At 36.8% G+C, this 27,759-nt stretch overlaps 1 protein-coding gene across 5 annotated transcripts; it reads left to right on the top strand.

The window, feature by feature from the left end:
- The first annotated feature begins 2,575 nt into the window (after positions 1–2,575).
- On the top strand, positions 2,576–26,735 carry PNPLA4 (patatin like phospholipase domain containing 4). Of its 5 annotated transcripts, none has more exons than XM_049834691.1 (9): positions 2,576–2,704; positions 3,938–4,251; positions 4,970–5,096; positions 10,813–10,997; positions 14,695–14,789; positions 14,964–15,099; positions 18,512–18,577; positions 23,781–23,933; positions 25,901–26,735. In XM_049834691.1, exons 2-9 carry the CDS (start codon positions 4,093–4,095, stop codon positions 26,030–26,032), a joined length of 1,053 nt encoding a protein of 350 aa, XP_049690648.1. In that variant the 5' UTR covers positions 2,576–2,704; positions 3,938–4,092; the 3' UTR covers positions 26,033–26,735. The 5 variants fall into 5 exon arrangements, with proteins under 5 accessions (XP_049690648.1, XP_049690649.1, XP_049690651.1 ...); XM_049834692.1 differs by having other exon boundaries at positions 2,576–2,841; XM_049834694.1 differs by lacking the exons at positions 2,576–2,704; positions 3,938–4,251 and adding an exon at positions 6,857–7,004 and having other exon boundaries at positions 4,989–5,096; positions 10,813–10,902.
- The last annotated feature ends 1,024 nt before the right edge of the window (positions 26,736–27,759 follow it).

Raw genomic sequence — 27,759 nt, 5'->3', positions numbered from 1 at the left:
AAATGATCACTACTAGGTTAGGTATTAATATGCTCACTACCTTTTATAAGACACATGCAGAGTCTTTGCTAGCCAGGCAGGCAAGAGTCAGGAGGAGAAGGGGCAGTTCCTTCAGCTCCCTGGAGCACAGCCACAGTTGTGCCACCTTCTGACACCCTGGTTTTAATTTATGATTTTATACCTGCCCATGTCAGTGCTTTTCTTTGTCTTACCTTGTCAGCAATTTCACCTTTCTCACCTCACATGAATCTCCTGTTAAGACTTTCTGACAGCCTTTTTTTTTTTTTTTTTTTTTCTCCTTAAACAACTCAGCAATTTCCTCAGAAGTCAGCCATGGTTATGGAGCTGTATAGTATCAGCAATGGGCCTGGTATCCTTAGAGCACAGATGTCCAAACAGACTTCAAGACAGGGAGTCACACTTCTTTTTTTAGCACTGAGATGACTGTGGCAAAGAGGTAAGGAAATGAGGTAGTTCTAAGTGGCTACCAGTCAAACCTGTAGGTTTGAGTACCTGTTGCTCAGCAGTAACCTATATGCTCATGCTTTAACCCATAAGAAAAGCTTATCCTTTCCTTTTGATACACCATTAGACATTTCTTCAGATCTTAATATACTGCAGTAAATCATTACATTTTCTTGAACTTTTCAATCCATGTATCAGCATTTGGATGAAAGCCAATTTGAATTAATGTTGCAAAAAATGCATTAAATTCTTTAACGACACCTATCCATAACAAGTCTTCCATCTTCCCCATGAAAATTTATTATGCAGAGCTCATAGAAAAGAGACAGTCAGTAGAAGACATAACTTGTAAAGATATACACTTGTGAATTATATGCATAACAGCTTTGTCAGTAATAAAAGAAGACTTTCAAGGTAAGTTTCACTCTCAATGATTTTCTTTATATGTCTCCTCATTTTCCATGTTGGACTCAATCTGTGAAGTAAGAATTCAGTCTCACTGGCAGACACACCTTACAGTAGTCGCAACACTAACCAATTTAATTGTGCTGACCAAAAATGTAACAAAGTTAAAGTTGTATTACCAAATGCTCCTTTTGCTGCTGTAGTTTAGGGAACTGATTTTACATACACTGCCAAATAACTTGCAACTTAACTATCTATCTGTGCTCCAAAATACCTATTCTGGCACACACCATGCTGTAAAACCATTGCAATGTTTATATAACCCATGTAAGCCCTTTTTTTTTTTTACAATTTATTCTTAAGAAGATGGCAGAGTATTACAAAGAAAAACTATTGAAGGAGCAAAGAATAAAAGATGTGTCATGCTATAAAAATGTTAAATATGGATAAATTTATCTAAACATGAACTCGCAGCAGATAAGCTTTGACACTTGAAGGATAAGGGTATGATGCTTCAAGGGAAAATACTGAGTTGAGACAGGGCGCCAAAGAAGTCTTTTTTATAACTTTCTTCTAAAAGGGCAAAAGAGACATGAGTGCCAGCTGCTACATTTGAGAGACACTATCTCTGTTTGCTGTCCTTGGCAATGACTTGCTTTGCCTATACTTGGAACTATCCTTGATTAAAGGTTTAGTTCTCACCAACTCAGTTTAATCTACATCACTCATTCTCCAATTCATTAATAGATCAGACACAGTACAGAAGGAACAAGAAGCTAATGTACTTGAGTCCACATTTGGAAGTCCTGCCTTGTTTGTGACCTTTGTACTTGTCATAGCTGTCAACCAAGTATCACTTTAGATGTATGTGTGGTCCTAATTATATTACTGCCCACTACAAATTAGAATCCTGTAACTAAAGCAAGATTTTTTTTTTCCACCACTAAGGCTTGTTTGGCTTTGTCATTTAAAAGCCCACCCTGTAAGTAGGGGGAAGGAGTGCAGGGTGATGAAAAGAGAAGGCAGTAACTCTACCATGAGAAGGTTTGGCTGCTGTAATACAATAGCAGAGCTCTGTTTTGCACCTATTGCTTTTTTAGCCCTTGAAAAGATGACTAAACTGTGGGCAACCACTTTACACAACAGAACCTGTCGAGGTTCCCCCCCCCCCCCCCCCCCCCCCAAAGGCTGCACCTCCTATCCCAAATCCACATCAGCCCCTCCCATATACCAGTAAAAAGGTAAGAATAACGGATGCCAGAGGTGAAGGAGGCTCTGAATCTGTGTGAAATCTGACTTTTTTTTTTTTCTTTTCCCCAGCTAGCTTAGTTTAAAGCCCAGTCAGACCCCTGAGAGAGTCCACCCATCTGCACTTTTCTCTCAGACGCCTTTGCTCTCCCCAGTTTTCTTCACCCGCTGTTGGCGACAGGATCCCTCTCCATCTTGAATCTGCGTGCTGGCTGCGGTACTCCTCTGCCAGGAGGCTGAGCGGGCTCACCTTATGAAAACACACACAAAATAAACTTTATTGCCGCCCTGAGGACACCCCTTCAGCAACAAGAAGCCCCCACACAGCGGCCGGGGGCGGCACAAAGGCGGCGCTGTGTGTGTGTATGTGTGTGGGCGGACATTTTCCCGCCCCCTCTCCCCCGTCTCCCGCTGACGGCGTGAGGAAACGCCGCCCGCGGCCCTTCTCCCTCGGGAGGCCGCCAGAGGAGGAGCGCGGCCCGTCCCGTCCCCGGCCGGGCAGCCACGCCGCCACACTCGGCTCCTCTCGCGATCTTCGGCGCGAAGACGCGGCGCCCCGCGGACGGGGGCGACCGGCGCCTCAGGGGTGAGGCCGGGCTGGGGCCGCCCGGGACCCGCCGCGACCCCCCGAGCGGGGGGGACGGGACAGACACCGACACGGAGCCGTCCGGCGGCCTCCGCTGCTCCCCGCCGGAGTTGTCTCCGCGGCCGTTAAGGAGGGAGGTGGGGCCGTTCAGCCGCGGCCGGGGCGCCGAGAGGGGCAGGGGGCCGCCGGCGCTTCGCGTAGGCCGCGTTAGACCCTCCCGGGAGGGTCTGAGGCAGGAGCCTGCGGGGCGGCCCTGGGGGGGGCGAGCTTCAGATCTGCAGGGACGCGGCCCGCTTAAAAATCGCCCTTCTGTTGGGAGTTTACAAGTTTAGAAGGACACAATGACTTTTCTTAAAGCGTTGTGTTCGCTTCAGTTGTCGCTTGGCCTTTCGTATACACGTAAACGTTCTGTCTCGTCCTTTCTGCTCCTCTGCTTGTTTATATCGGTTATTTACCGAGCGAAAGTGGAGGGAAGAAAAAACAAATTGCATTGTAGGCCTCATCTCATGGCACACAAGATGAAGCAGAAAACCTGAAACCGACTTGCTTGATGGGGATTAAATCTGAAGTTGGTAGTTTACCTCTGAGACCTCGTCTACGCAGAATCACACTGGGCTTTTTTGCACTGGTAGTCAGAGCGCTAACCTGCTCTTCACCTGAACAAGTGCATTTCCATATGTTGTTCTCTATGGTCAAAGTCTTGCTAGGTGTAAACCAGACTTTGTGAGTCACTCCTACGATATCCTTGTAGCATAGAAGATTACAAGGCAAGCTTTGCACCACAGCATGCTTGAGCTTTTTGTACTAGGAACTTGTCCATCAGCGCTTTGTTTTTGTGAACAATTGGTTTGAAGTTGGTGGAACACTCCTTGCACGTTTTTCAGCGGAGGTAGAAGGAACAGTGTATTCATGTTGTTAATTATAAGGGACAGTTTGTTCACTTGTTCTTTGCGTTATTAACATTTTTAGTCCTTCCTGTTTCTGAAATGAACAGTTTACTTCAGTGGTGAACAACACAGTGACAGATGGAGGCTGGCGAGAGAGAGAGTAGCTGCTGAACAAAAGTTCTGCCTAGAACTGCTTTATTGGCAAGTGAATCAACTGTTAATGCATCTGTTTTAAGTGAGAGGGTTGTGAAGAAGGCCTTGTTGCAGTATCGGGGCCTTGATGTGCAACTACATTTCAACTACACTTTTTTTTTTCCTTTTTTTTTCACTTAATTGTTTTAAACAGGTTATGTTTAGAAGAGAGGGAATTTCTACTGTGTACTTCTATGGTGTCCAAGCTCATCTATTCATACGTCCTTTGTAACTCCATGGTAAAACCAGTTTCTGAGCGTATCAGTTTGGTTGCCACATCATCTGGATCCAGGCATCACTTTTAAGAAAATGTGGACTGCTAAAGGTCTTTGTAGTTCTCAAATATTGTTGCTTCAGTTGAAAGAAGGCAGATGGTGTAGTTGCATGTTTCCAAAAACTCAGCAGTTCTGGATTGGAATTCTAAACAATTGCACCGTAAGAGCGCCATGTAACAGAGTTCAATTCCAGGTAAGTATTTTTGTGGTGCTCTAGGTATAAGTGATGTGCATCAATACAGTGATAATAGAATTTCTTGTAGAATCTACAGAGCTAAGCTTTTCATCTTGCAGCCTTATTTATGAATTGAAGATGCCTTTAGTGTATCAGGGTAAAGGGGCAGGCAGCAACAAGTTGCAGGAGAATCAATGTTTCAAAATGAACTTTTTGTGTCTGATAGTTCTAAGTTGGGGAGGAACATTATTTTTTTCAAATTGTACTTCAGACAATACTGTGTGATAACTGACAAGCTTATTAGTTAGAGTGACAGCTGTTTAGTGAAGAGTAGCACAGTTCTCTGGAAAACTTTACTAACACAATATTGCACAAAAAAAGGGTGAAAAAGTCAATTTTTATTGGATTGGTATGGTAGGATAAAAACATAAGAGTTTGATTATAAAAAAAAATGTGTATATAAATAAAAATAGTGGGAAAGGACACAAAATTAAGGCTAATCTTGGATACTGACAGTTCCAAATGGCAATGTTTTTCTTTTTCTAGATGTCTAATCATGTTAATCTTTAAAATATAAATTGCTGCATGTATAAATAGTGGAACATTGTGGTTTCAACTAGTTTAGTGGGGGCTAAGCAATTGAGAAATACTAATCTGTTTAAGGATAAATAATGTTCATCTTATATCTGCCTATTGTTTCTCTTTTTAATAGTAATATTTGACTGTATGATTGTAGGTTTCCAAGGTAAATGATAAACGATCCATAGTAGATACAAGAATGGCTGCTAGTGCAGAGGGAACTAAAATAGCTGCTGGAAAAAGTCCCAGTGGAGTATCTGATGGAAGCCAACATTCATTAGAAGGTATTGAACCTTTTGCCACCCTCTTCTTAAGAAGTCAGCCTTCCCTGTCCTCTCTAGACATCTTGTATTAATGGTCAAGATGATCTAAACTCCTAATTTGATAGTTTTGTATCATATGATGTGTTTATTTTTTAATTTTAAGGGGTTTATACACAATTATTATAGTTTGCAAAGACTCATGTAACTTACCTAAATATCTCTTTGGCTGATTGGATTGTGTACTGATTATTTTGTACTTCCAACTTTATCAAACTCTTACAATGCTTATTCCATGTGACTGGATAGATGCAAAACTTAGTTTTCCGGTTTTCTTGCTAGCAACTGTGGTGACTTTTAAGTAGAGTACAGTCTGTTGGATGGGTTATTGTTTTGTGTGAGCCTAGTTTTGACTAGGAGAATCAATTTTTTGAGTATTCACTGAAAGCTACAAATGGTCTGTGATGCTAGTGAACTTTTTTTTCTGTTATAAATGTGAGAAGACAATGAAACATTCCTGTGTGGGTGATGATTTCTGATTCAGGTAAATTGGTAGTTACAATTATGACCTTTATTTTAGCAATGCTGCCTAGCTAAACAGTTCTTTCCATAACTTTGCTTGTTTTGCCATTCCTAGCTAATAACTAATCCTCAAATGTGCTGTTATGCATCATACATTTTGGCTCCTGTGCTTCAGGGTGCTTGGTCATTCGCATTCTATGGATATTTAATTTTTGTTTGTAAAGGCTTTTTAGTCAGTTGCTTTGGGCACTTTCAGCTTCTGTTTACAAACGGGATGACAGGGAGGTAGCTATGACTGGTTAAGACACTGAGATTGTACACTGTTTATATAATTATATTGCTCAGGAAACAGCAGTGTGAGAAACTGTTGTGCTATTTCTTGTGCATGACAATTAGGAAGACAGTACCTGTCCTAAAAAATCTATATTGTACCGTATAATAATTCTGCTGTACAGGCTTGTCTCCTTACATACATTCTCTTGTAGGTTTGCATTACAAATGGATGAGATACTGCTGAGTAAGCAGAAATGCCCCCCTCAGTGAATTTTTAATCACCAGTGAATTCTTTTTTTTTTTTTTCTTTTTTTTTCTTTTTTTTTTTTCTGCAGATGGGAGAATTTTTTAAGTACAACTCTTAGGGTTATGTTTATTTCTGAATGCTCCTGCATTATCTGTAAAATAATGAGATTTAACAACTCCAGTGTCCTTCTAGTTTCTTCTTGTACTTATCTTTTCTTAATGCTTCTGTTTTTTCTTGTAGACAACAGAAGGGTACCTATCCCTTTAGCCAGTTAAAATCTTTATGTTTTGAAATTTGCCATTTATGTGAGATGACAACTTTTGTGGAAAGTAGCGGCAAAAGCATTTGCTATGTCCTGTTTATGTTGTATCTCTACAGTGTGTGCACTATCCAGCTGAAATGTACTTGTGCATCTTTTAAGGTTCATTGAATTTTTTTTCTTAAGACATGCCAATATGATAACTTCGAGTTAAGAGATAATATTTTTAATGGTCAAAACTTACGTTAAACCCTCTAAGAATATTTGTTCTGAAGTCTTGTGGAACAGGTGTTTCATACCAAGCAAGATTTCTGCTGTTTGCTCAGGCAGCTGAAAAAATGGTCTATGTCCAGATGTGACTGTGCTCCTATTTCTGGTACTCTGTAAGAAATTGGCAGGGAATAGTAATACTGTAGACATAATTAAATTTCTCTGTATGTCCTCTTGGGAGTTGTTATAACCCTACTATTCTTTTTGATCAAGAGAGCAGTGATCTACCAGTTCATCAAAGCAAAAGACATTTTTGAATCATACTGTCTCTGAAATACACCATTCTAACTTGCAAATCAAGGGTTGCCATGACATATTTGCAAGAATCAAAAGAAACGGGAAAGTTTGTATTCTTATAAAAGTGAGTATCTTGGTTTCCTATTTCTTGCTTTTCTGATTTTACAGGACATTCATCTAACGAATGCTTTCTTATCTTTTCCTCTTACTGAAAGATTCCTTTGCAAGGTGAAACAACATTGCTTAACTGCATCTTTCAAGCAGATAGTTCCTTATAGAGCCATGATTCTTATTCATCTCTATCACCTTTGTAGGCTAAGTGCTTTGTTACAGATCTGTTTTAAGAGGGTTTCAATTCAATATACAGAATCTCCCAGCAGGTAGATGCATAGTGCTGAATGAAGATATTAATGTTCCGTTGTTTCTTGTCTATAAGGCTGATTATTTGAAATACTGTACTGATTTTAGTATTCTGAACAAAAGAAAGAAGACCTGCTCGTTTCACCTGGCAACAGATACTAGCTATCATGTAGGAGCTAAACATTACACGATTTTTACATTAACAGCTGGAAAAAGTCCCGAGCAACCCAATTTGATCTGATAGGTGACCCTGTTTTGAGCAGAAGAAGGTTGGGCAAGAGACCTCCTGAATTATTCTATGATTCAATGATGTTTTCTCATTATTTACCCACTTGTAGGGTTGTTACATGTATGTGCAAAAATCAGTTTCTCAGTCATGCAGCTAGATGTAACCACTGGATCTGTTATTTGAACATGAACGTCATCTGCCAATTAACATTTCTGTATTTTTCAATTTCATGTATATGTGACAAATACATAACGTAGACCTGGGAACTGATAGTAATTAATAAAAATGTAGTGTCTTGATAACACAGCCATGCTGTGGTTACTTCTCATTTGAAGTTCTCTTGGGGAATCTGTAAAACAGTGTTGTATTGCATGCCATACAAGTCCAGTGGATCAAGTACTTCTGTTTAAAAAAAAAATTAAAAAAATTTCTTTTTCACTGCTTGCTGGTTGCATTCATTGCATCTTTTTGGACTTGAAATTAACAGTCTTAACAGTGTATGAGACTACCAGCATTGTTTAACAATATTCCTTTACTTGAAATCTTAGTGTTCTTTTTTCTTTTTGCATGTTCGTCTCTCTCTGAATCCTTTTGTCAGTCAAGAAACTGATGTGAATACTCATCCAATAATCTCTCTTTCCATCTCATGGGTAGGGGAATGAAGAAGGAGGAAGAGAAGTATAGGATCTAAGTGTTAAGAAATTAACTCTCGTCAAAGACTGAATGCCATGTATCCAGACACTCCAGAGAACAGTGATTCCTCAGAGTAATTGATAATTAGATAGGATTAAAGCTCATATAAGAAAATAAGATTTCCTCATGAAGCCTTGTGAGAGAAGGCATGGACATCTGACTTGAGTCAGGATCTTTTCAGCAGTTTTTGATCTGATATTCAAATCATCTCTTCAGTTCACATAACCTCTTTTGTTCTCACTTTAGAGAAAGTGTACCAGCCACATCTTTATACAATGAAATGTGATTGTCTTCTAGAGTTGTAGGGATTTTTTTCTTTAAAAAAAAAAAAATTAATCTAAAATTTCTTGGTGTAACTATGCTTCAGATACTCTTTTTAGTTTTCATCTTTTTTTGATTTGTGAACATCTAAATATTTTCCAGCAGGGAGAGATACCTTTTAGAATGCTTTGTAGATGAGCCTTGTAGGTTTACAAGATGTGTATATCTATGTGTACGTAAGTGTACATATGTTTGGTTTTATCTACATAACCTTATTATGTTACACTTGCGTTTCTTAGTTACATTTCCTAGGTCCCTTAGACATAATTCTTGGGATTTGTGAGCTTTTACTTTGCTTGTTTATTTTGTGACCAATCAACTACGTAAACACGGTCCTTATTTCATATAATGTTTCACATTATTAGTGTCTTGAGCCTGAAATCTCTTTTGGACAAAAATGGGAGTTAATTCTTCCACGCTTGCTTTTCTTCCTAATTAATAATGCAGTTGCTTTAACCAACTTCACCTTTTTGTCAGTGGCCCGTGATGCAAATGCATCTTTGCTCCTAATTTGTAGAAGGCATGGAAACAGCTGCAGCAGTTGGTTAAACTCCTGTGAGCTTAACTAGCCTGAAAGGAAGCACATCATGGCATCAAACTTCAAAGTCTGTTTTAGTTTTCTTCCACTCACTTCAAGGATTTTTTTATTTTTTTAAGTAGACTTGTGTTTGTTGTTTTCCAGTAAAATCTTAAGTAATTTTTTTTTAACTTCTATGCAGTACGGTGATTCTTTTTTTAAAGATGCTTTCTTTTTAAAATTAGTAACACGATTTATCATTTGCTTCATTGCAAATGCTTTTCTCATTGTCATAGCAAGAGGCAACCTCAAATCATTTCTATCAGTACAAATCTGTTAGATATGTGAGAGGTATTCCTACTTACAAGTGGATATGCAAGTGTTTCCAGTGTAAAGGGGCTGAAGCGCAGGTTGATACGTTACCTTATGATAGCATAGTGTTTTAGCAGAGTGACTGATGAACCAGACAGTCTGGCCTGGCACTATTGAGATCTAGGAGATGCTCGCTTTCTCTGGTTTTTTTTGGTTTTTTTTTTTTGGTTGGTTGGTTGGTGGGTTTTTTAGGAAAATAGTAATTCTGGTTAGACCCATTCATGATATGATTTTAATCATGTTGTAGGTAAAGCAGCTGAGTTTAGCATGTCTTCTTATCTAGTGGTTTTGAAAGCTGTTTCTTATCCTCTTCTTTACTGATTTTTCCATTTCCAAGCTGAAGAGGCAACTTAAACCAAAACCTGTTGCTGTACGTTTGCCTCTCTTCATCAGAACTGATACCACAGTGTCTGTAGATTATTTCCAAAACAAACATATCATCAGCTATCTCATTACAAACCAGAAAAATCAAGTATATTCCTGCGTGTGCTGTTTATATTTTTTGGTCCCATTCATATTGAGACATACCCAAATATACTAGGAGTTTATTTTTAATTCAGTACTAAGATAATCTGTACAGTATCTTGTATATCTGTACAACATAATCTGTGGAATATCTTGCTTTCATAATTGTAGTTATCTGCAGAAACAGAAGACCTAATAAATATACAGCCTTACATTTTATTTAACCACCCCTAACAAATCTGAATTTAAGCTTCCTGTTTTTTTTGTTAGTTTTAAATTCTATCCTTCACACCCTGAGTGTGTGTGTTTTCATACATTTAGTGCTTTGTGTTTTACTTGGATTTTTTTTATTCCTTCTTATTTAATAGTGGCAACAATATGTTGTGTATTTTTCTTTCCTAAATCAGAAATTACTTTAAATAAGAATTTGTCTAGTAATGATTACTAATAATACTAGTAAGCAAATGAGTTCCAAAGATGAAGGAAAAAAATTGCTTTCTTAGAGAATTATATTGGGTTCAAGGCTGTGTGTATGTAAGGAGAGTGTGATGACACAGTAGCCAGCAGTTTTATAATTAAATTTTTACTCTAGGTGGCTAACAGTGTTTGCTCTCCAACAGCATTCTTTTATCATGTTTGAGTAGCTACTTTTATTTTGTATTTCTTTGACAAATTAGATGAAAATGTGCAGTTATGTTGTATATAGATAGATATATATATTTCTCGATTGAAAAAGGGGTTTGTGCTATTTTAGACTTGTGCGTATTTTAGACTTGTTTTCAATTTTGGATATGCTAAACTAACTGCTACTTCTCTGATCTATTTGGTAATCAAAAGTTTTTACTGTTCTTAAATAAACTGCTTTTTGTTACGTAGATATAGTATATTATACGTTCTGTGTCAAAAGAATAGATGTATATTATAAAATAAAATTAACTGATCCTTTTTCTGACTGTGAAACTTTTATCTCCACAGCAAAAATGAAACACATCAATCTGTCATTTGCAGCTTGTGGTTTTCTGGGTATTTACCACTTGGGGGCAGCAGCTGCTTTTTACAGGCATGGTAAGAAGTTACTGAAAGTTGTGAAAGCTTTTGCGGGAGCTTCTGCGGGATCATTGGCTGCCACTGTCTTATTAGCGGTACCAGAAAATATGGAGGTAAATTAATAAACTCGTAGGTATAGGACATGATAATTTTCGAAGGATATTTTTTGATATAATCATTTACCATTAAGTTTTTAAAAATATTTTGGTTTCTTCTTGCCTTTTGTAAAGGAACAGGACTTGCATATATGTTTTCATTAACAACACATGTGACTCATGGGCAAAATGTTTATGAAGCAAGTGTTTCTTTATGACAAAAATCTGTCATATGAACTTCATATTTTAAGCTATATAAATATAAATTTCATGTGCGTGAATGTTGAGTTGTGTGCAACCAGATATACTTTAATATACCGAAATGTATATGCACTTAAATCACTGTACATTACGAAGTTAATCATTGTTTTCTTGGAGAGAGGTAGGCTTTGTTAAGCAAATGCATAGCACCATCCTTTCATCCTTTGTGAAAGGAGGTGAAAATGGTGGATGGAATGTATGTTCATAAAGTCAAAGAACACCACACACTGGCTCAAATTTTTCCTTGCTGTCTGTGCTTCATTAGACAGTGCCCGAAGTGGCTTGTGCACCTCCTTTAGACTCAGGACAGCTCACAACTTAACAGCAGTAGCCCCACTGTGTGCCAGGAAGGATTAACCCCTCACAGTATTCTGTCCTGACATGCTGCATGCATGTGTGTTTGGGTTTTTTTTTCTCCAGAGATGCCACTCTTTTCTCAAGGTGAATGTAGTGTCATGTAGAGACAGCAAAGTTATGTTCAATTACTACCCTCTTAAAAGTTCTGTGGGAGAGCATTAGCTGTTCTTTGGGTTTTGTTTGTGTTTCCCCATAGGTTAAGCCTGCTATGCCCTCCTGAAGTGCTTGTAGAGACTTTACCTTAACATTTTGGCAAGGCCTAGTCCTCTACATATATTAATATTTCTTTAATATACTGCGTTATAATAAACAGCATTACTTATGTGGGACAAAAAAAAGGCTGTTAGATTTTTGTTGTAAGTACACTTACGTTTCAGACCAGTGAACATCAGGTAACTTTCTCTGAGCCTTGCTCATTACAACTTTCACTGCATCTGCATTTGATTCAAATAATAGTCCCAGCCAATACCACGCTTTGCCACTGATCTTTCTGTTTGTTTGTTGCTTGTTTGTTTCTGCTGGAATATGAACTTAACTTGCAGAGTTAGCTATACTTCTGTTGCTTTCAGCAGTAAGTTCTTCCCTGGCTTCTTTCCACCCTCCCCCTGTCCTGCCAGGTGCATTCTTTATATGATTTGGTATTAGGCAAGTTCCACTCTGTTGTGAAGACAACCTTATTTGTATTCTGTTCAGGGGTTAGTCCTTTTCTGTAGCCTCTGACTAGTAGTTCAGTTTCAGGTTTGCCTGAATACCTCTGACTTTAATCATAGAATCATGGTTTGGGTTGCAACGGACCTTAAAGATCATTTAGTTCCAACCCCCCTGCCACGGGCAGGGACACCTTCCACTAGACCTCTGTGGTGAGCACAGCAGCTAGCCTTTCTTAGCCAAGGAAATTTTTCTGCTTATTGTAAGCTCTGGGTGTGAGCATTTGTTCCCAGCCTAGTGCAACTTCCAAAAATCTTTCAAAGTAAAAATATTAGAACAGGTTTTATTTTTTGTGGAAACTAAGCCTATATTACATTGAGTCTGATGGATTTTTCCTTGAAAGTGTGTCATGCTAATACAAACTGAAAAACATTTCATGAACTTTTTAGTCCTTTTAATTTTTTTAATATACTTTTTTAGTCATTCTGTTGTATTGTTTACATGGAAAATTGAGAGCTGTTTTGGGGGGGAATAATTCTTCCTAATTCTCATGGAATTTAAGTAAAGGCAGTGTTATGTACTGAACAGAATTAACTTTTCATATCAGGATAATTATATTTCTACCTTTATTACATTCCTAACTTGAAATATTTTCTATCCACAAATATAACTCTTAACATCCGTTAATTATTTTTTTTCTTTTTTTTTCCCTCCTCTCCCCAGAGATGGCTCTGTTAGACAAGCTATAATTAGGACTTTTTCCACCTCCTAGTCTCAAAGCATTAATACAACCTTTCCTTATCTTGAGAGAATGTAACGTTGAGAATTTCTTGTTTTGACTGTTGCTATTCTAATATGACAGTTTGCAAATGTTTTTCTGTCATATCTTGGATTTTTGTCACTGTTGAAAAAGCATGGGACTTGAGAGTTCTAGGGAAGCTTATAGACTTATAGAAAAGTACCTGTTTATTTAAAAAGTACCTTGATCACGTTTGATACCAAGTTTGCTTAACTCAATACAAGCAGCTGCAATTTTTAAACATGTTCTAAGTCACTATTTAAAATTTAGATGTAGTGTTTAAAGCTTCTAGCACTAAAATTGTAAACAATTCATAGCTGTAAGAAGTTGTCCTTTTTGGCAGCAAAAATTGAGAGTCTAGGTATGGTCTATTCTTAGTACTTGTAATATGGAAAGTAGTTTTCTGTCATTCACGTAGGTTTGGATTCATCCAGCTCCCTGTTACTCTTAGCTCCTCATCACTTTATTAAAGTATCATCATTATAAAGGTAGTAGTTCTGAGGTGCTTCTATGTAGGGTTTAAATCCTGTACCTTCCTCCTCAGTAGGACACATTTTCTTCTCTTTTTTTATGTAGGCTTTTTCTTTCTCCAGTCACATCAATCATGTATTTTGTTACTAGCACCATATTTGTTCTTCATGCAGGAAGCTAATAAGCCAGGAACCCCAAGCTATCTATAGACAGATCTTTGACTCTGTAAACATGTGGTTATATAGGTGAATATGGGTATAATATATTTATTGAGTACCAATTTCAGAAAGTTGCATAAGATTGGGTTTAGTTTTTTCCCCAAGTCCCTAAGATTGTTAGAGAAGTCTGCATGAAAGGATAAAAAAAGGAATATGAATACTTAATAGTGAGTCTTAAGCATTCAGAATTATAATTCATTGTTTCTTTTTGATAAAAAATAAATGCTACCAATTCCGTTACTCTCTTTTTAGACTTCTTATGGCTCATCCTTCAAGCTATTTTCCTGCAGTCTTTAATGCCAGGTATTTCAGCTTGCGTAAAAGAGGTTCCCTGTGCAGTGGAATCTGTTGCCTGGTTTTCTGCAGTGCCTTGTCTTCCTGTGTCATCCATCGTAGTATTCCATTCATTAAATACTTCCATAGTATTGTATTCATTAAGTATGTGTATTTGTTAGTAGCATGGTTTTTGCATTAGTGAGAAGAAATTATAATAATTGTAATTTTTTCAATGCTTATAGGCACCTTAAGGTACTTGTGTCTGGTTTTCATACTGAAGTAGTCTTTAAAATAGAAGGTGGCATTACACTTGAAATACAAATGATTGTTCTTGTAATGGCATGATTCAGAGGACTTATTATTTAGCAGTGGTAATATATAGAAAAATAGCCTTTAACTTTCCTTGATTTTTAAAGTGGTATTCTTGTGAGGGTTTTTTATTATTATTAATTTTTATTTTTTTCTTATTAAGGATCTCATTTTCTTACAGATTAGTTCTTACAAAAGGATCTACATTTTGCTATGCATATCTTGTTACAAATCAAGCACATATGGGAAAATATTTCAGTCTGATCTTATAACTCTCTTGATTAAAGCTTTAGCCACTAGTATGTTTTAGATACCACAGTTGAACATACTTCCCATAACTGAAACATCTTTAATGGTATATATTTTTAATTTCCAGAAATGTAAGCAGTTTGCCTATGGATTTGCAGAGGAAGTTAGAAAATTGGACTTTGGTGCTGTAACGCCCGGTTATGATTTTATGAAAACACTTAGGTACCTATCTTAATGCATCTGTAAGATCATTTTTGTATGAAGCTGAGTGAAAATGGAGAGTGTGCATATTTTTTCTACACTGTGGGGCACTCGGCACTCTCTTTCACCCCCAGCATATTTGCAAGGTTTTAAAATAATGATGGTGAATAATGTTTAGCATTTTCTTTACTCTAGGGAAGGCATAGAGTCTATTCTTCCTTCTAATGCTCATGAGATAGCCGAGAACCGGCTCTACGTGTCAGTCACTAACACCAAAAGTGGGGAAAATCACTTGGTTTCAAATTTTGCCTCCAGGGAGGACCTCATTAAGGTAATGAAATTGAATATTGCTGCTTTAAATAAAAATGCTTGAGTTTCTTCAAGGCTTAGGAGTATGTTATTAGCTGTACAACAAATCACTGTTTTACTCAATCACTTATAATACCAGTGGTGCTACAACTACAACATAAATGATGGAAGCAGAATTTGATCCTACAGTTTCACAAATTTTGCTAAAACTTATTTTGTGTGTGTTTCCTTCATCTGTTTTTAAAGTACTACCTTATACGCAAAGTGTGTTTAAAAAGTAGCAGGGTAACTAACGGTTATGGTAGATAAGAATAAAATAGAGGATCTCCAAATTTTGTAACAATTCACTGAGTCTTTTTTACATCTCCTACTTCACTGATACCATTTATATTATATTTCATCAGAAAAGAAAGTAAAGAAAAGGAAGTTAAAAAAAATCCAACGCTTTATACAGGTCCTTGTGGGGAATAGGTATAACGTATTGTTAAGTACCATATATAAACTGCATTTTAACTGTCACTGGAAAGCATATCTTACTGCCCATCTCTTCTTTTGAATGCCACTTTTAAAATTTCAATCAGGATTGTATACATAAACTGGTATGAAATGGTAGGAGGAATTCAGATGCATGTAAAGCAAATGTTCTATCTGGTAGTTGATTATATCTAGTGGAGGACATCATAAGATATAACAGAATAAAGGAGGAAATAGAATAAGAAGAATACCTTCTATCCCTGTCCTTGTGGATGCTTAGAGTAAATAAGAGCTTCTTTATAATTAACACTTAAAGAAAAAAAATCACACTTGTTGGCAAAAATCTCGAAGTATGCATTGGAAGTTTGCCTTTAAAGTATCATTTTTTTAAAGTCTTGATGCTGTTATATTCTACACGGTCAATCGGTTCTCAAAATTTGTAGGGCTTAAATTTTTTGCATAACTATCTTTGCATGATTATCTCAAGTTATGCACTGTTATTTCTAGCCACAGTAGCCAGCAGTGACAAGCATGGAGATTATTATTCTGTAGGTTTATGGTTTTTTGCAGTGAAGTCTTCTAACCTGAAGATGATTAGAAGTGTCAAGATGACCTTGGAAATACATACGTTTTAGTAGTATTTCAAAAGTTCTTTCATTGACTTAACCATTTCTATTTTATTCTTTTGTTCCATATACTAGCAGTAGAATGGGTTGGAATAATAGTAATGAAATTCCAAATAATTGCTCATTGGAACATATTCATATTGTCTGTTCTTCCAGTGCATGTCCTAATACATGTTTTTGTGCATCCTTCATCTATGCATGTATCATTTATACAACAGTCTGAATGTTGGTGGCTGCCCCGGTAGTATGGAGGATAGAGCTTGTTAGGTTATGTAATTGTATTATGCCTAGACACAATCTGTTATACCCAAGGCATGGATAAAGATACTGCTGGGCAAACAGTGTTTAATAACAACAAAACACTGTGCCCTGTGCCAGAAATCTTTCAACTTCCATATGCAGTTGGTTTCAATGCTTAACAAGCCTTATGGTTCCAAAGTTTTTCATAATGGCTAAACTGAATATATGTTGCTACAATTTTAAGCTTTTATTTTCTTTTGCTATTCCCAGTGGACGTGGAAAGGCAGTCAGTAATCTTCCTCTTTTGAAACAGTCTTTACGTGTGTGAAGACAATCACATACCAGCGTTCCTAGACTTGCAGTTCTTAAACTGGAGGTGAGGGTGAAGAGAGGCATGATTTGTACATTTGTGAGGGAGCAGGGCACCGAGCACTGTTGTGTTTGGTTTGGAAAGGTGGGAGCAAAGAATAGGAGTCCACGCTGGTCTGTTAGTAGTAGGGAAATGTTTGAAGAACTAACATTTTCAATTTGTCTGTTCTCGCCTTGCTTTTGAGATCTAAGTGACTTTCTAAGGAAGGCAAACTGCTTTTTTCAGTCTTGAAAAGAATTCATGCTTTGCCGGGGTCCCCTGGTTTTGACTCTTTTCCTTCACTAAACCTTTTGTCCCCATTTCTTTTAGTTCAGAAGGGCCAAAGTTACTGAGATGGAGTTGAACAAGAGAGTAGAAAGGGGATTGAGCAGGGGAAGAAGCTGATGTTGGGAACTTGGGAACCTGTGGGGTTGTCACTTTTGAAAATCTGGAGAGGAGTGTTTTCAAGGGGGACCTTATCTTATGCTTTTGTGAGGAAAAGGCCTGTCTGGTAGTGAAATAGCTACAATTTCACATTTGGAAAATAAGAAGAGAAAGCCTTTTTATCTGAGCTCAGACAAAGCTCTGGTGCTCTAGATCACTGTGAAGAGAAATAGGCAAGAAAAGCGTTCTTGAACTGAAAGTTAAAGACTTCGTATAGAGTCTTAATTAAAACTTGTTAGGGGATGAGAGTGTTTAATACTGAAAGTAGATTAATTCGTTGTAAAAATAAATGCAATTCCACCAAAATACCCTTAGGCATTTTCTTCCATACTCCTCATGGATTGTGGGGGTTTTTTTTGCACCTGATCATCTTTCACATAGTATATACTCCAGTCTGTAACCTGCTTCTGTTCCACAGATCTATCTCTCATGCCGCCATTCAAGCACATGCATGTGTATTCACCACATCTAGCTACATGAAAATTTCTGACATCCTATACCTTATCCACACATCTTCCCCTTCTTTTTGAAATGCTGTATACTGATTGCATGTATATGTATGTATGGGTGGACACGTAGGTATGTAAATACACGCACACACTCTCATAGATACTGCTGTGAGTGGATAGAAAGGTATGTGTGTGTGCACATCTGTATGTAACAGAAGAGGTGTCCTGGTCTAAAAAAAAAAGTAAAAACTGAGAACTGCTGTAGACAGCAATGTAGGTTTACAATAGGGCAAGTAGTAATTTGTTAATATTTGAATGTATTAAATGCGAAGTATCAGTACTGATAAGGATATGAATTTTCAGGCTGTTTATAGTATTTTGGAAACTTTGAATTCTTAGAAAATCTGATTTATTAGAAGAGTAAACACTATATAAATATGCCAGCAGAATGATATGGTCAGCTTTTTTGGCAATACTCTATATTGCATTTTTTTCAGCGTATGCATATTTAGTTTCTGCAAAATCATAGATTTACTTCACATTGTATAAGACTAAGTTCATACTCTTTTGAATCACACTAATGAATGAGTTAATTTATGGTGGTTTGTTTTGAGAGTTGTCACTGTCAAGTCTTAAAAAAACAAATGCTATTGAGTAGTTTTAATCACATTTTGACATACCACAACAAGACGTTTTGAGATGACAGTGGTTTTATTTAAAACTAATATTGACTGATTACTGCTGTATTATTTAATATAGATAAATATGTATGAAAATATTTATTGGTTCAGAATTACTTTGTTGCCTTTTTTTCAATTTTGTTCTTTATTCTTTCTGGTTTCTTTTCTCTAGGTCCTGCTAGCAAGTAGTTTTGTACCAGTATATGCAGGAATTAAGCCAGTGGAATATAAAGGAGAGGTAATTTTTCATTAACTACCAACATTTTTTTTGTGTGTGTAAGAGCATTCTTAATTTATGATGTACTTATGTGATCTTAAGGGAAGGCAAGTGCAGTACCATATTTTGTAGCATAATTATTGTTTTTGTTGATACTGTAAATTAACACCTTGAAAGATGACATGAGTTTGTTCGTGTGTTGTTTCAAAAAATGTGGCTGCTGAGACTGAAATGATCTCTGTAGCATGAAGCTGTTTCCTGAAGATAATGTCTAACAGTTACCATGAGAATAAGCTTCTCTTAGTAAAGATACTTCTCATGACAAGCTGTGTTACCAACTCTAAAATGGTTTTTGCAACTTAAAGGTCCACCATTCTGCTTTTCTTTTTAATGGAAGGAGTGATAAGGGAGGTCTTGGCAAATTGAATGCTGCTGAAGTACATGTGCATGTTTACGTATGTGTTGTTCTCATGTTCTGTACAGAATTACATGCTTACCAGGTACCTTCAAATCTCTTAGCTCTGGACAAGCATTAAAGAGCAAACTTTTTTTCCCCCTATAGCACACAGCTATGAAGTTTTCAGAGGTGTACACTACTATAAGAAAACCTTTTTGCAGTTACCTGTACTTGGTTTAACTTCAAGAGTTTTGTCTTTGTTAACATAAATACATTAACATTTTAAGAATAATTTTGACTGTTTAGTCAGTAATTTCTAGTAATTACTAGAAGCATGAAAATAGCCATTTCTTTCTTTCTGAGAAATACTACGTGATACTTTTTCCTTTACTTTTTCGTAGGGATCCAGATGATACCTTTATAACATCTATAATTCTCACAGCCACCCTGCCAAAAAAACCCACAAAACCATGTGCGTTTGTCTCTAGCAAGAGGGAGTTGGAGTTCATTACATCAGAAAGCTTGTCAGCTTTAGAATTATGTATACTACAATACGTATCAGCTAAAATGTTTGAAGGGTTTAAATCAGTATTGCCTGTCTGATTGAGCTAAATGGAGACTGCTTGCAGCTTCCCAGGGTCTGGAAATTTTGTTGATTGGAGTCTTTACATGTTGCTTGTGCAATTCAAAGGACATACATGGATGTTTTAGGTTCATTCTGCCATTACTTAAAGGGAAGGAAGTGTCGTTAAATTTCTTGTGGTTTTGTTTCAATTAAGAAATTGAAAAGTTGGCTCAGAGTTTTGTCCAAAACTTATTTAAAACCCATTTTACTGTATGAACACTGCTATTATGATTTGCATAGGTATTGTAGTAATTACTGAAACACCTGCAGTCTCTTCCTAGTGGACAGTTCTTCTACCTAACTTTATTTTTTGCATTCAAAAATGAAATCAATGAATGTTTCACAGACACTGGTTCTTCTGTTACTTGAAAGCTTGTTGTCATTCCTAAGGCTTCTTGCTACTCTCCTTAAGTGAGATTCAGAAAAGGCAGTTTCTGGGAATGAGGTTGCTTTCATTTATTGTTATTTGTTGGAATGATTAGTTCTGCATGTCTGCGCTGACTTTTTTCGTACTCTGTAAAACCGTGCATTTGTGGTTTGGGGATTTTAGTTATTTATTTATTTTTAAGAAAACTGTTGCCTGTAAATGCACGTGACTGCCATTCTTTAGTCCAAAACACTTAGAGCAGGGTGAGAGCAAAAAACCTTAGGATCTCTCTTGCAATAGTATTTCCTTGGTTTGGAATAGTGGGTAATGAGGATATTTGAGTGGGTGATAGGGACCCTAAAGCATGCAGTGTAGAGCCAGATACACAGCACGTAACCTCATGATCCAGCCATGGTAAGCACTGAAGTCTGTAAGATGGATTGGATATTGATTTGGCTCTGTGGGTCCATCTATCATATTAGCATCACATTCCAAGTTTCCTGAAAGCTTTACTGTAACAGTCCAATGTTCTGTCTGTCTGCATTTACACTAATTTCAGGGAGTAAATTCCTTCAGCCATATGGTCCACGGCAGCATGGAATCAAGCTTAGTCCCTGCTACCCGGAGTGCCTTATCTGTGCTTCAGAACAGTTGATCTGTATCTTATCTGGGTTACATATGTCACCTGCATACATATCACCAGGTCATCTGGGAGTGTTTTTAGAATGTATTTCAGTATTGAGGTACGTGATGCACGATATACAAGAGAGTATGGTGCACTTTTGCTATAATAGTATCAGAACATAGTCAAACCTGTTGCTAGCTTGTCCATACTGCTTATAGAGAGTGGAGCCTTGGGTAAACTGATGGCAGCATTGCACTGTAGTTTTCTTTTAAGGAAGAATACTTTTTGGGAAGCATTTGGCTCAGACTGGGATTAGCTAACATACCTGTAGTGTGCATGCTTGGAGGCTAGACTTTTGGGGTGAGTAAGCTAAATTGTTTGGTAGCATAGACATAACATCAATCTGTTCATAGTATGTTTTCTTCTGGTTTGATGAGCCTAAAAATAATCTGAAGGAAAAGGGACTGTAAGATAACATCTGAGAATTTATAGTCTGTTAATGGCCATAACCAGATTGGGCTATCTTATTACCTGGGTTGGGGATTTAAGGTGCCCTTGGACTAAGCTTCCAGTAACATCAGGGCAAACTTACCCCATGTGAAATTATCTTTCTTCAAGTTGGTTTGGTTTCCTCTGAATCTTGGGCAAGGTTAATATTTAAGCCAGATAAAGATCTGCAAATGATTGAAGTTGACTGTATCTGATGATGAGGCTGTAGTTTGTGTCACTGTAGTTCTTACAGAACAGGTTTGTAAAAACCATGTACTGGTAAATGGGTAGATTCTGTTAGGTCCAACCGACATCCTCAGTTTCATTGTCTAGTTTGCTTTTCATTGCATGTTATTTCAGAACTTTCTCTGTCTTTGCACTGTACTTACAAAAGAGAAACTAATTCAGAAGTTACCAGGAATTTGCCTCATCAGCTAAGAAGCATTTTTCAAGAATTGGTTAATGGAATCACAAGAAGCCGGGACATTACATCCTTATCCTTTTATTTGCAGCATATAAATGTTTTATTTTAACTATATAACATGAGGGACTGTGGAGCTAAAATATTTTTGACTGAGAAGCAGTTGCTCCCAAATGCTTGAAAGAAAATAAAATGACAGAGGGCGTGTTGGCCAGGAATAAAGAATTTACAAAAGATAGTGCTTAATAAAAAGTATTGCCCTTGCCTTGGTAAATGTTTTGATTTTTAAATAAATATGGAAGTTACATAAGAGGAGAGGGGAAAAACCTAAGTAATCAGAATTTTTAAAAGTGGGAGAACTTTTAGGTGGTAAAAGTACTAAGCTAGACTTGTGAAAGACATTAATAATGTCATCTGTTATGGTGTCTTTGATGTGGCTTAGACAGGGACTCTGCTGTTCCTTTCACTGTAGGAATTACCACAAAAAGCCACCCCAAGGAACATTGCATATAAATCAATAATAAATTACTATTTATAGACAAACACAAAAAAGCCTTGGTGGTAGAAATGTTAACATATGTTGCAGCTTTACTCACAGTTATCACAACAATGTTATAAGGGAGTTTGCGAAATCTGAAAGATAGCTTTAAATGGTTTTGGAATGTTTTTTAGGGGTTTTTTTGGCCTCCTTTTCTAAGGCAAAACAATCTCTATCCTAAGCATTGATAAATATGATTTTTGTGGAAAGTGAAGGACTTCAGTGGTGGATTGTGGGTACTGACATCAGCTAATCTCAAGAGTCAAGCTCTAAAGCATATTATGAAATAATAGGGTGAGAAGGGCCATAGAAACTATTGAATGTGAATCTTTGTAGCTTGTATTTTAAGCTCAGGAGCATAAAATTCATCTGAGAGAGTGCAGAAGAGCGCAGGGTGGGAGGACAAAGCACACACACGCCACCCCCACCCCCACAAAAAAGAATGGTGCTTGCTATATATCCATGTGTAAAAGAGTAAATCCATGTATTGCCAAATATGGGAGTTGACGGTGGAAGGAGGGGCAAGTGACAACAAAGTCTTTTGGTTGCATAAACAGCTCAGAGGGATCTACGCAACAAAGTGACAGACCTCAGAGAATCTCAGGGGCTTCTGAAGAGCAAACACTGTAACCTGAGATAATGCTTCCTGTGTAGCAGTCACTACACTGAAAGCTAGTGTCTTGCCAAAAGTTTGAAGACAAGTTTAATTTAGCTGTCATAAACAACTTCCCAATAGTATACTTTTTTGTGGGAGGGGTTTTTTTTGTTTGTTTACTTTTGTGACTAAATTCCTGTGGTGTTTTCAGGAATTTTGTAGGAAAACTTGCATTATTTTGCCATTTCATAATGGTCACATGTAGTGTCACCTACAGCAGAAAAGCAGTCTTCTGCCTGATTAGTGGTGAGAAATACTAGTACAATTTGCCTTTTTTTTTTTTTTTTATTGTTAAACCTGAAGATGATATCCTGGAGTATTCAGTTTACGTTTGGTGATTCAGTTTACGTTTGCATCTGATCACCAGACCTCATGTACAATGTCAGTGAATGCATCTGGTCAATAGACTGATGTTGAGGTTTGGGTTATGCATGTAAGCACAGAAGGAAATATGAATGTATAAAATATATTGGCAAGAGCTGTCCTTGCTTGTACTGGAATAGAATATGGCTGTGGTCCCTGTGAAGATCAGTCTTGTGCCCCTAGCCTGCCTTTAGAACCAAGGAATATGTGGGGCTTTGCAAGAAATTAATTGGTTGCTTTTGTCTTTTCTTTCGCGTTCTTTCCTGTATTCAACTCCTGTAGCAGACTTAATATCTGCTCCCTCCTATGTGCCATCATTGTTCAGCTCCTTCCCACCTTTATCCTCCAATTCCCAGCTATTGCTGTCTTGTGTTGTATATATAAGACAAGAGGCTCTGGAAGAAGAGGAGAGGAGTCATGTTTTGTTTAGCATGTTCAGTCAGTTGACCTGCACATACAGATTGTCCGGCTCCTAGTTTGAATCAGAGTAATGTTTCAGAGGAGTATACATTGTCTGATATGGTTCACGTGTAATATTAACAATCTTATCTTTTCATGTATGTGTTGAGAAAAATTCTGTACGGGGCATTTTGTTATTAGATTAACTAACAAGCCTTATCAGGAGCTTGATAAATACATTACGCACGTATTTACACATTATAGTAAAGGACAGGAAGGATGAAGTGTTCAGTTATGATCATATTATACTAAGGTTATTTTGAAAATATTTCTATTTTCCAACAGAAGTGGGTTGATGGTGGCCTTACCAATGGCCTTCCTATCTTGCCTGTTGGAAGAACTGTGACGATTTCTCCTTTCAGCGGTCGATTAGATATCTGTCCACAAGATAAAGGACGTGTAGATCTTTATGTTAAATTTGCAAAACAAGATATAATGGTGAGTTGCTTGTTTGTTAAATAACTTCAGAAGAAGAACAGGTAGTTGTGCAGTTAAGGTTATACTTTTTTTTAAGTGTCTATTTTGTGCTTATATATCAACTTTAGTAACGTTTTGGCATTTTCTATTTTGCAAATGGAGGGTAAACTTTTTCTTAAACATAAGGGAAGAAAAATGTAGAATAAAGAGGAAAGGTTGAAAAGCATTGATCTAGTACAAAATTGAGCAAATTATCAGAGGCTATTAAAGGTAAATAATTAAGCTTGCTTTAAATATTAGCTGTCTTTGGCTAGGCAGAGTGTTTATAGGAAAAAAAAATTAAGACTTATGTAGAATACCTCAGGAGATGGAAACTCTAGAACATACTTTCATACTTGTTGAAATCAGCTGCTCTAACTGAATTTAAAATAAAAGTTTAAGTTGTACATTTTAAATGATATACAATGACTTGTCACCTCATTGCACAAGAGAGCTCATGAATATTTGTGACCACAACACTTTTCCAGAAGTTACTTTGTTAGATGTTACTGAAACATTTCTGTATATTGAAATATAGGCTAAGACTGATTTTTATGGCCTCCTTTTCACCATTGACATTGCTGTCTTTGCAAGCTTTGTCTCATGAGCTTTAACCACAGTATTGCTTCCTTTGACATCATGAAAGAAAATATTGAATAGCAGTAGGCCTAGCTGTCAAGAAATTACATTAGAAAGAAAAAATAAAGATTAACAATATTTGGTACTTGTTTTTCGTTTCTTTTAGGCAGTTCTTAATAAGTTTTCTTAATTTGAATAAAGTCAGTGTTATGTAATGTTATCATAAATTGGACCAAATTTCTGAATCTTTGTAATGTTTCACGGAGCGATTTTAAGCATGGTAGTACTTGGTAAATGATCATAAAGTATGATGAGATTATTGATTTCACATACATTGAAAATATATGTAATTGCTTACTCTATATTTCTTGGTCATGATTTGTATCTAGTGCATCTAGAGGAGGAAAATTAAGCTGGTGATTAGATAAGTTTAGAGATAGAAAATTAATTCAGAGGTACACTGGTTCTAGGGTCTTGCAAGTGCAGACTTTTGCAGAATCTCAGGCAATGTTTTAAACTATTCTGTTTGAAGCACCTTTAGCTTTTAGAGCTGTAAAACCATGCACTAAGAATAATTTTTTTTCAGCAATACTGTAATCTGCATAAAATGAGAAGTTGAATATCTTCATTTATCTGTACTGGAATGTGAACAGTTTTCTGTCTCTTTGAACTTCCTCCATTTATTAGTGTCAGACTTTGAATAATTGCTTACTTCCAATAACAAAGATGATTTTGATGTTGGTTTTGCAAAATTGTGTGTAATAAAGTATGTGACTAAAGTATTAAATGAATCATACAAAGGTTCAGAATATTATTAAATCTAATTATATTTTTAATTTTGTTGTAAACAATTTAATAATGTCTGTGTTCAAGAACAAAGTTCTGAAGTCTTTTTACACCATCAAAGTGACCACTTGAGATGCTGAGTAGTTCTTAATTTGTTGATAATACAAACTACATTTATACTCACATGTTAAACATTGCCTGGGAATGTTCCCAAGAATGTGGTTGTTTGCACTAGTAAGCTGTCAAAATATTTCCTTGCACAACTTTAGCATGTGCCAGCTACCAACACTGCCAGGCGGTTCTGGGAATGTTTCCAAAGTTAAAATGCTTCAGAAACTTTGGGAAGTTTTACAGGCAGACAAGCTGTCTTGGAGGCTGTGAGTTTGATAGTGTATATTAGTTTGTGCCAGTTTGTCTTGACGCTTGTACCTGGACATGGTTAATTTACTGGTGTAGACATAGCCATGCTGGTCTTTTTTATTTACATATGCTACACGAAACGAGTGACAGAACAGATAGCAGCACAGTCAAGTCTAGATAAGTTGCTTTAATAAACTAATTTATAGCTTCTTGCTCTGTTGCAGCTGTCTCTGGCCAACCTAGTAAGACTTAATCAAGCTTTGTTCCCACCTAACCAGGAGAAAATGGAATTATTGTACCAAAATGGATTTGATGATGCTGTACGTTTTTTACTGAAAGAAAACTGGTTTGAATAGATGGTACGTAGAAAACTAACAAAACCTGATAGCTGTCAGAACATAGCTACAGACATCCTACAGAACCTCAGGGATTGTTGTCCCAATTCCTGTTTATGAAACTAAAAATCCCAACGGAATTGCATCTGCTTCTGCCAAGAAAGTACCAGTTGCACTCCAAAGACCTGTATAAACACGTCACAGTAGGAATTGTACTTGCCTGGTAGTTGTCGTGGTTTGAGGGGGTTCAAGCTTAGACCCATTTTGCTTCAGCTGAAGACTTGAGTGTGGTATTTGTAAAAAGCTTGTGTTGTCATAGTTACAGAAACTTGGAAAAGTCTTTTTCAGTGTTATTTGAGAGACAAATCAATGTTGTACCATGAAAAATTACAGTCTGTATTGTTCACTTAATGTAATAGTTGTGTGCGCTAATTGGATGTTTGCAGTATTGCTGATCTAATACTTATCTTGCAGTGTTCTAAAGTAGGACTTGAACACTTAGCACTAGCCACAAGAAGTAAAACATTTGCACTCTTCGATATATGTATTTTTAACATTAAAAGTTATTGCCTTTTTAGTGAATGCGGTCTCTTAAAATTTGAAATACTAGTTGAAATTTCTACCAGAAGTGTGATGTTTGAATGTAAAAATATCTTGTAAAGAAGGGTGTAAGAAATTGTTATATTTATTATGTTTTCTTTCTCTGCTAAAATTGAATAAATGTATTTTCTTGAAGCTTCCGCAAAGAGCTCATTTATAAATTTCTTGGAATGCTATAACAACCTAAATATCTGCAAAAAACCAGTCTGTTGGAGAGAAGTTGAAGTGAGTCAGCAGATAATGAACTCAGACTCATGTTATCTTGTTATTTTACCGTTCACGTTGTGCTTGACCACCTTAAGTGCAAGTTCAGGATTTTCAGTCTTAATGCCTAAGTGCTAAAATCCACAACTGTTTATTTAAAAGCAAACAGTGTTTGTTTAAGTGTGTTTTTTAAAGTTGATTTCTTAATACTTAAAAAAAAAAAGGGGATGGGGGGGAGATGTAATTAAACATGTATGAAATTATAGAATACACCCAAAACAACAGAAAATCTGTGGCGGTGAGAAATAAGATTAAAAAAAAAATAAATCTGTTGTAGCTGTTTGAAAGCCTCTTCAGCAGATTTATATTTGTACGTAGATTGCATCAGATCAGGATTTCTGTGGCAGGGAGTTAAGATAATGAAAGGAAAAAAACCCCAACAAACTGCTGATGTAAAGCACCTTACTTTCATTTTAGAACACCAACTCTTTCTAGATTTATGAGGTTCTGTATACAGTGAAAACAGGATAGTATGCATGATTTCCAGATCTGTAGGACAGCATTTTTGCATGTAAAACTGAAATAAGTTACCTTTATGCTACCAAGGCACCTGTGCCTGGCTCACTTCCATACTCATTTATGCAGAGGATAAGTTTCACCATGAATAGAAAGAGAAGTTAATGCTATTAAGAAACTCTCTTCTTTCACACTCATCTGCTATGGCCTAAGTCTCTGATTCGATGGTAATACCTGTTTTGGTGTTCTGGTGGAAACTTGAAACAGCTCTGTTTCGCTTAGTGTTCTGGGGGTTTGGAGCTACTCACCAGCTTTCAGAAAGGGCGTCCATCTTCTCATCGGTTACCTTTCTGAGCAATAGTGGTGCCGCATATATTTAGTGAGCCTATACAAAGCTTGTTTATCTGAATGCCATTTTTTAAGAGCTG

Source organism: Accipiter gentilis, chromosome 31 (genome assembly GCF_929443795.1).
Source record: "Accipiter gentilis chromosome 31, bAccGen1.1, whole genome shotgun sequence".
Taxonomy (NCBI): domain Eukaryota; kingdom Metazoa; phylum Chordata; class Aves; order Accipitriformes; family Accipitridae; genus Astur; species Astur gentilis.
The sequence above is the reverse complement of the archived record's forward strand: the minus strand, read 5'-3'. Positions and strand labels throughout refer to the sequence as shown.

Excerpts from the sequence above, each read along its gene's own strand:
- PNPLA4 (XM_049834691.1), top strand. The coding sequence starts at position 4,093 with ATGTGGACTGCTAAAGGTCTTTGTAGTTCTCAAATATTGTTGCTTCAG. Across the intron at positions 10,998-14,694 it reads CGGTACCAGAAAATATGGAG|AAATGTAAGCAGTTTGCCTA; the intron begins GTAAATTAATAA and ends TTTAATTTCCAG. Across the intron at positions 15,100-18,511 it reads CCAGGGAGGACCTCATTAAG|GTCCTGCTAGCAAGTAGTTT; the intron begins GTAATGAAATTG and ends TCTTTTCTCTAG.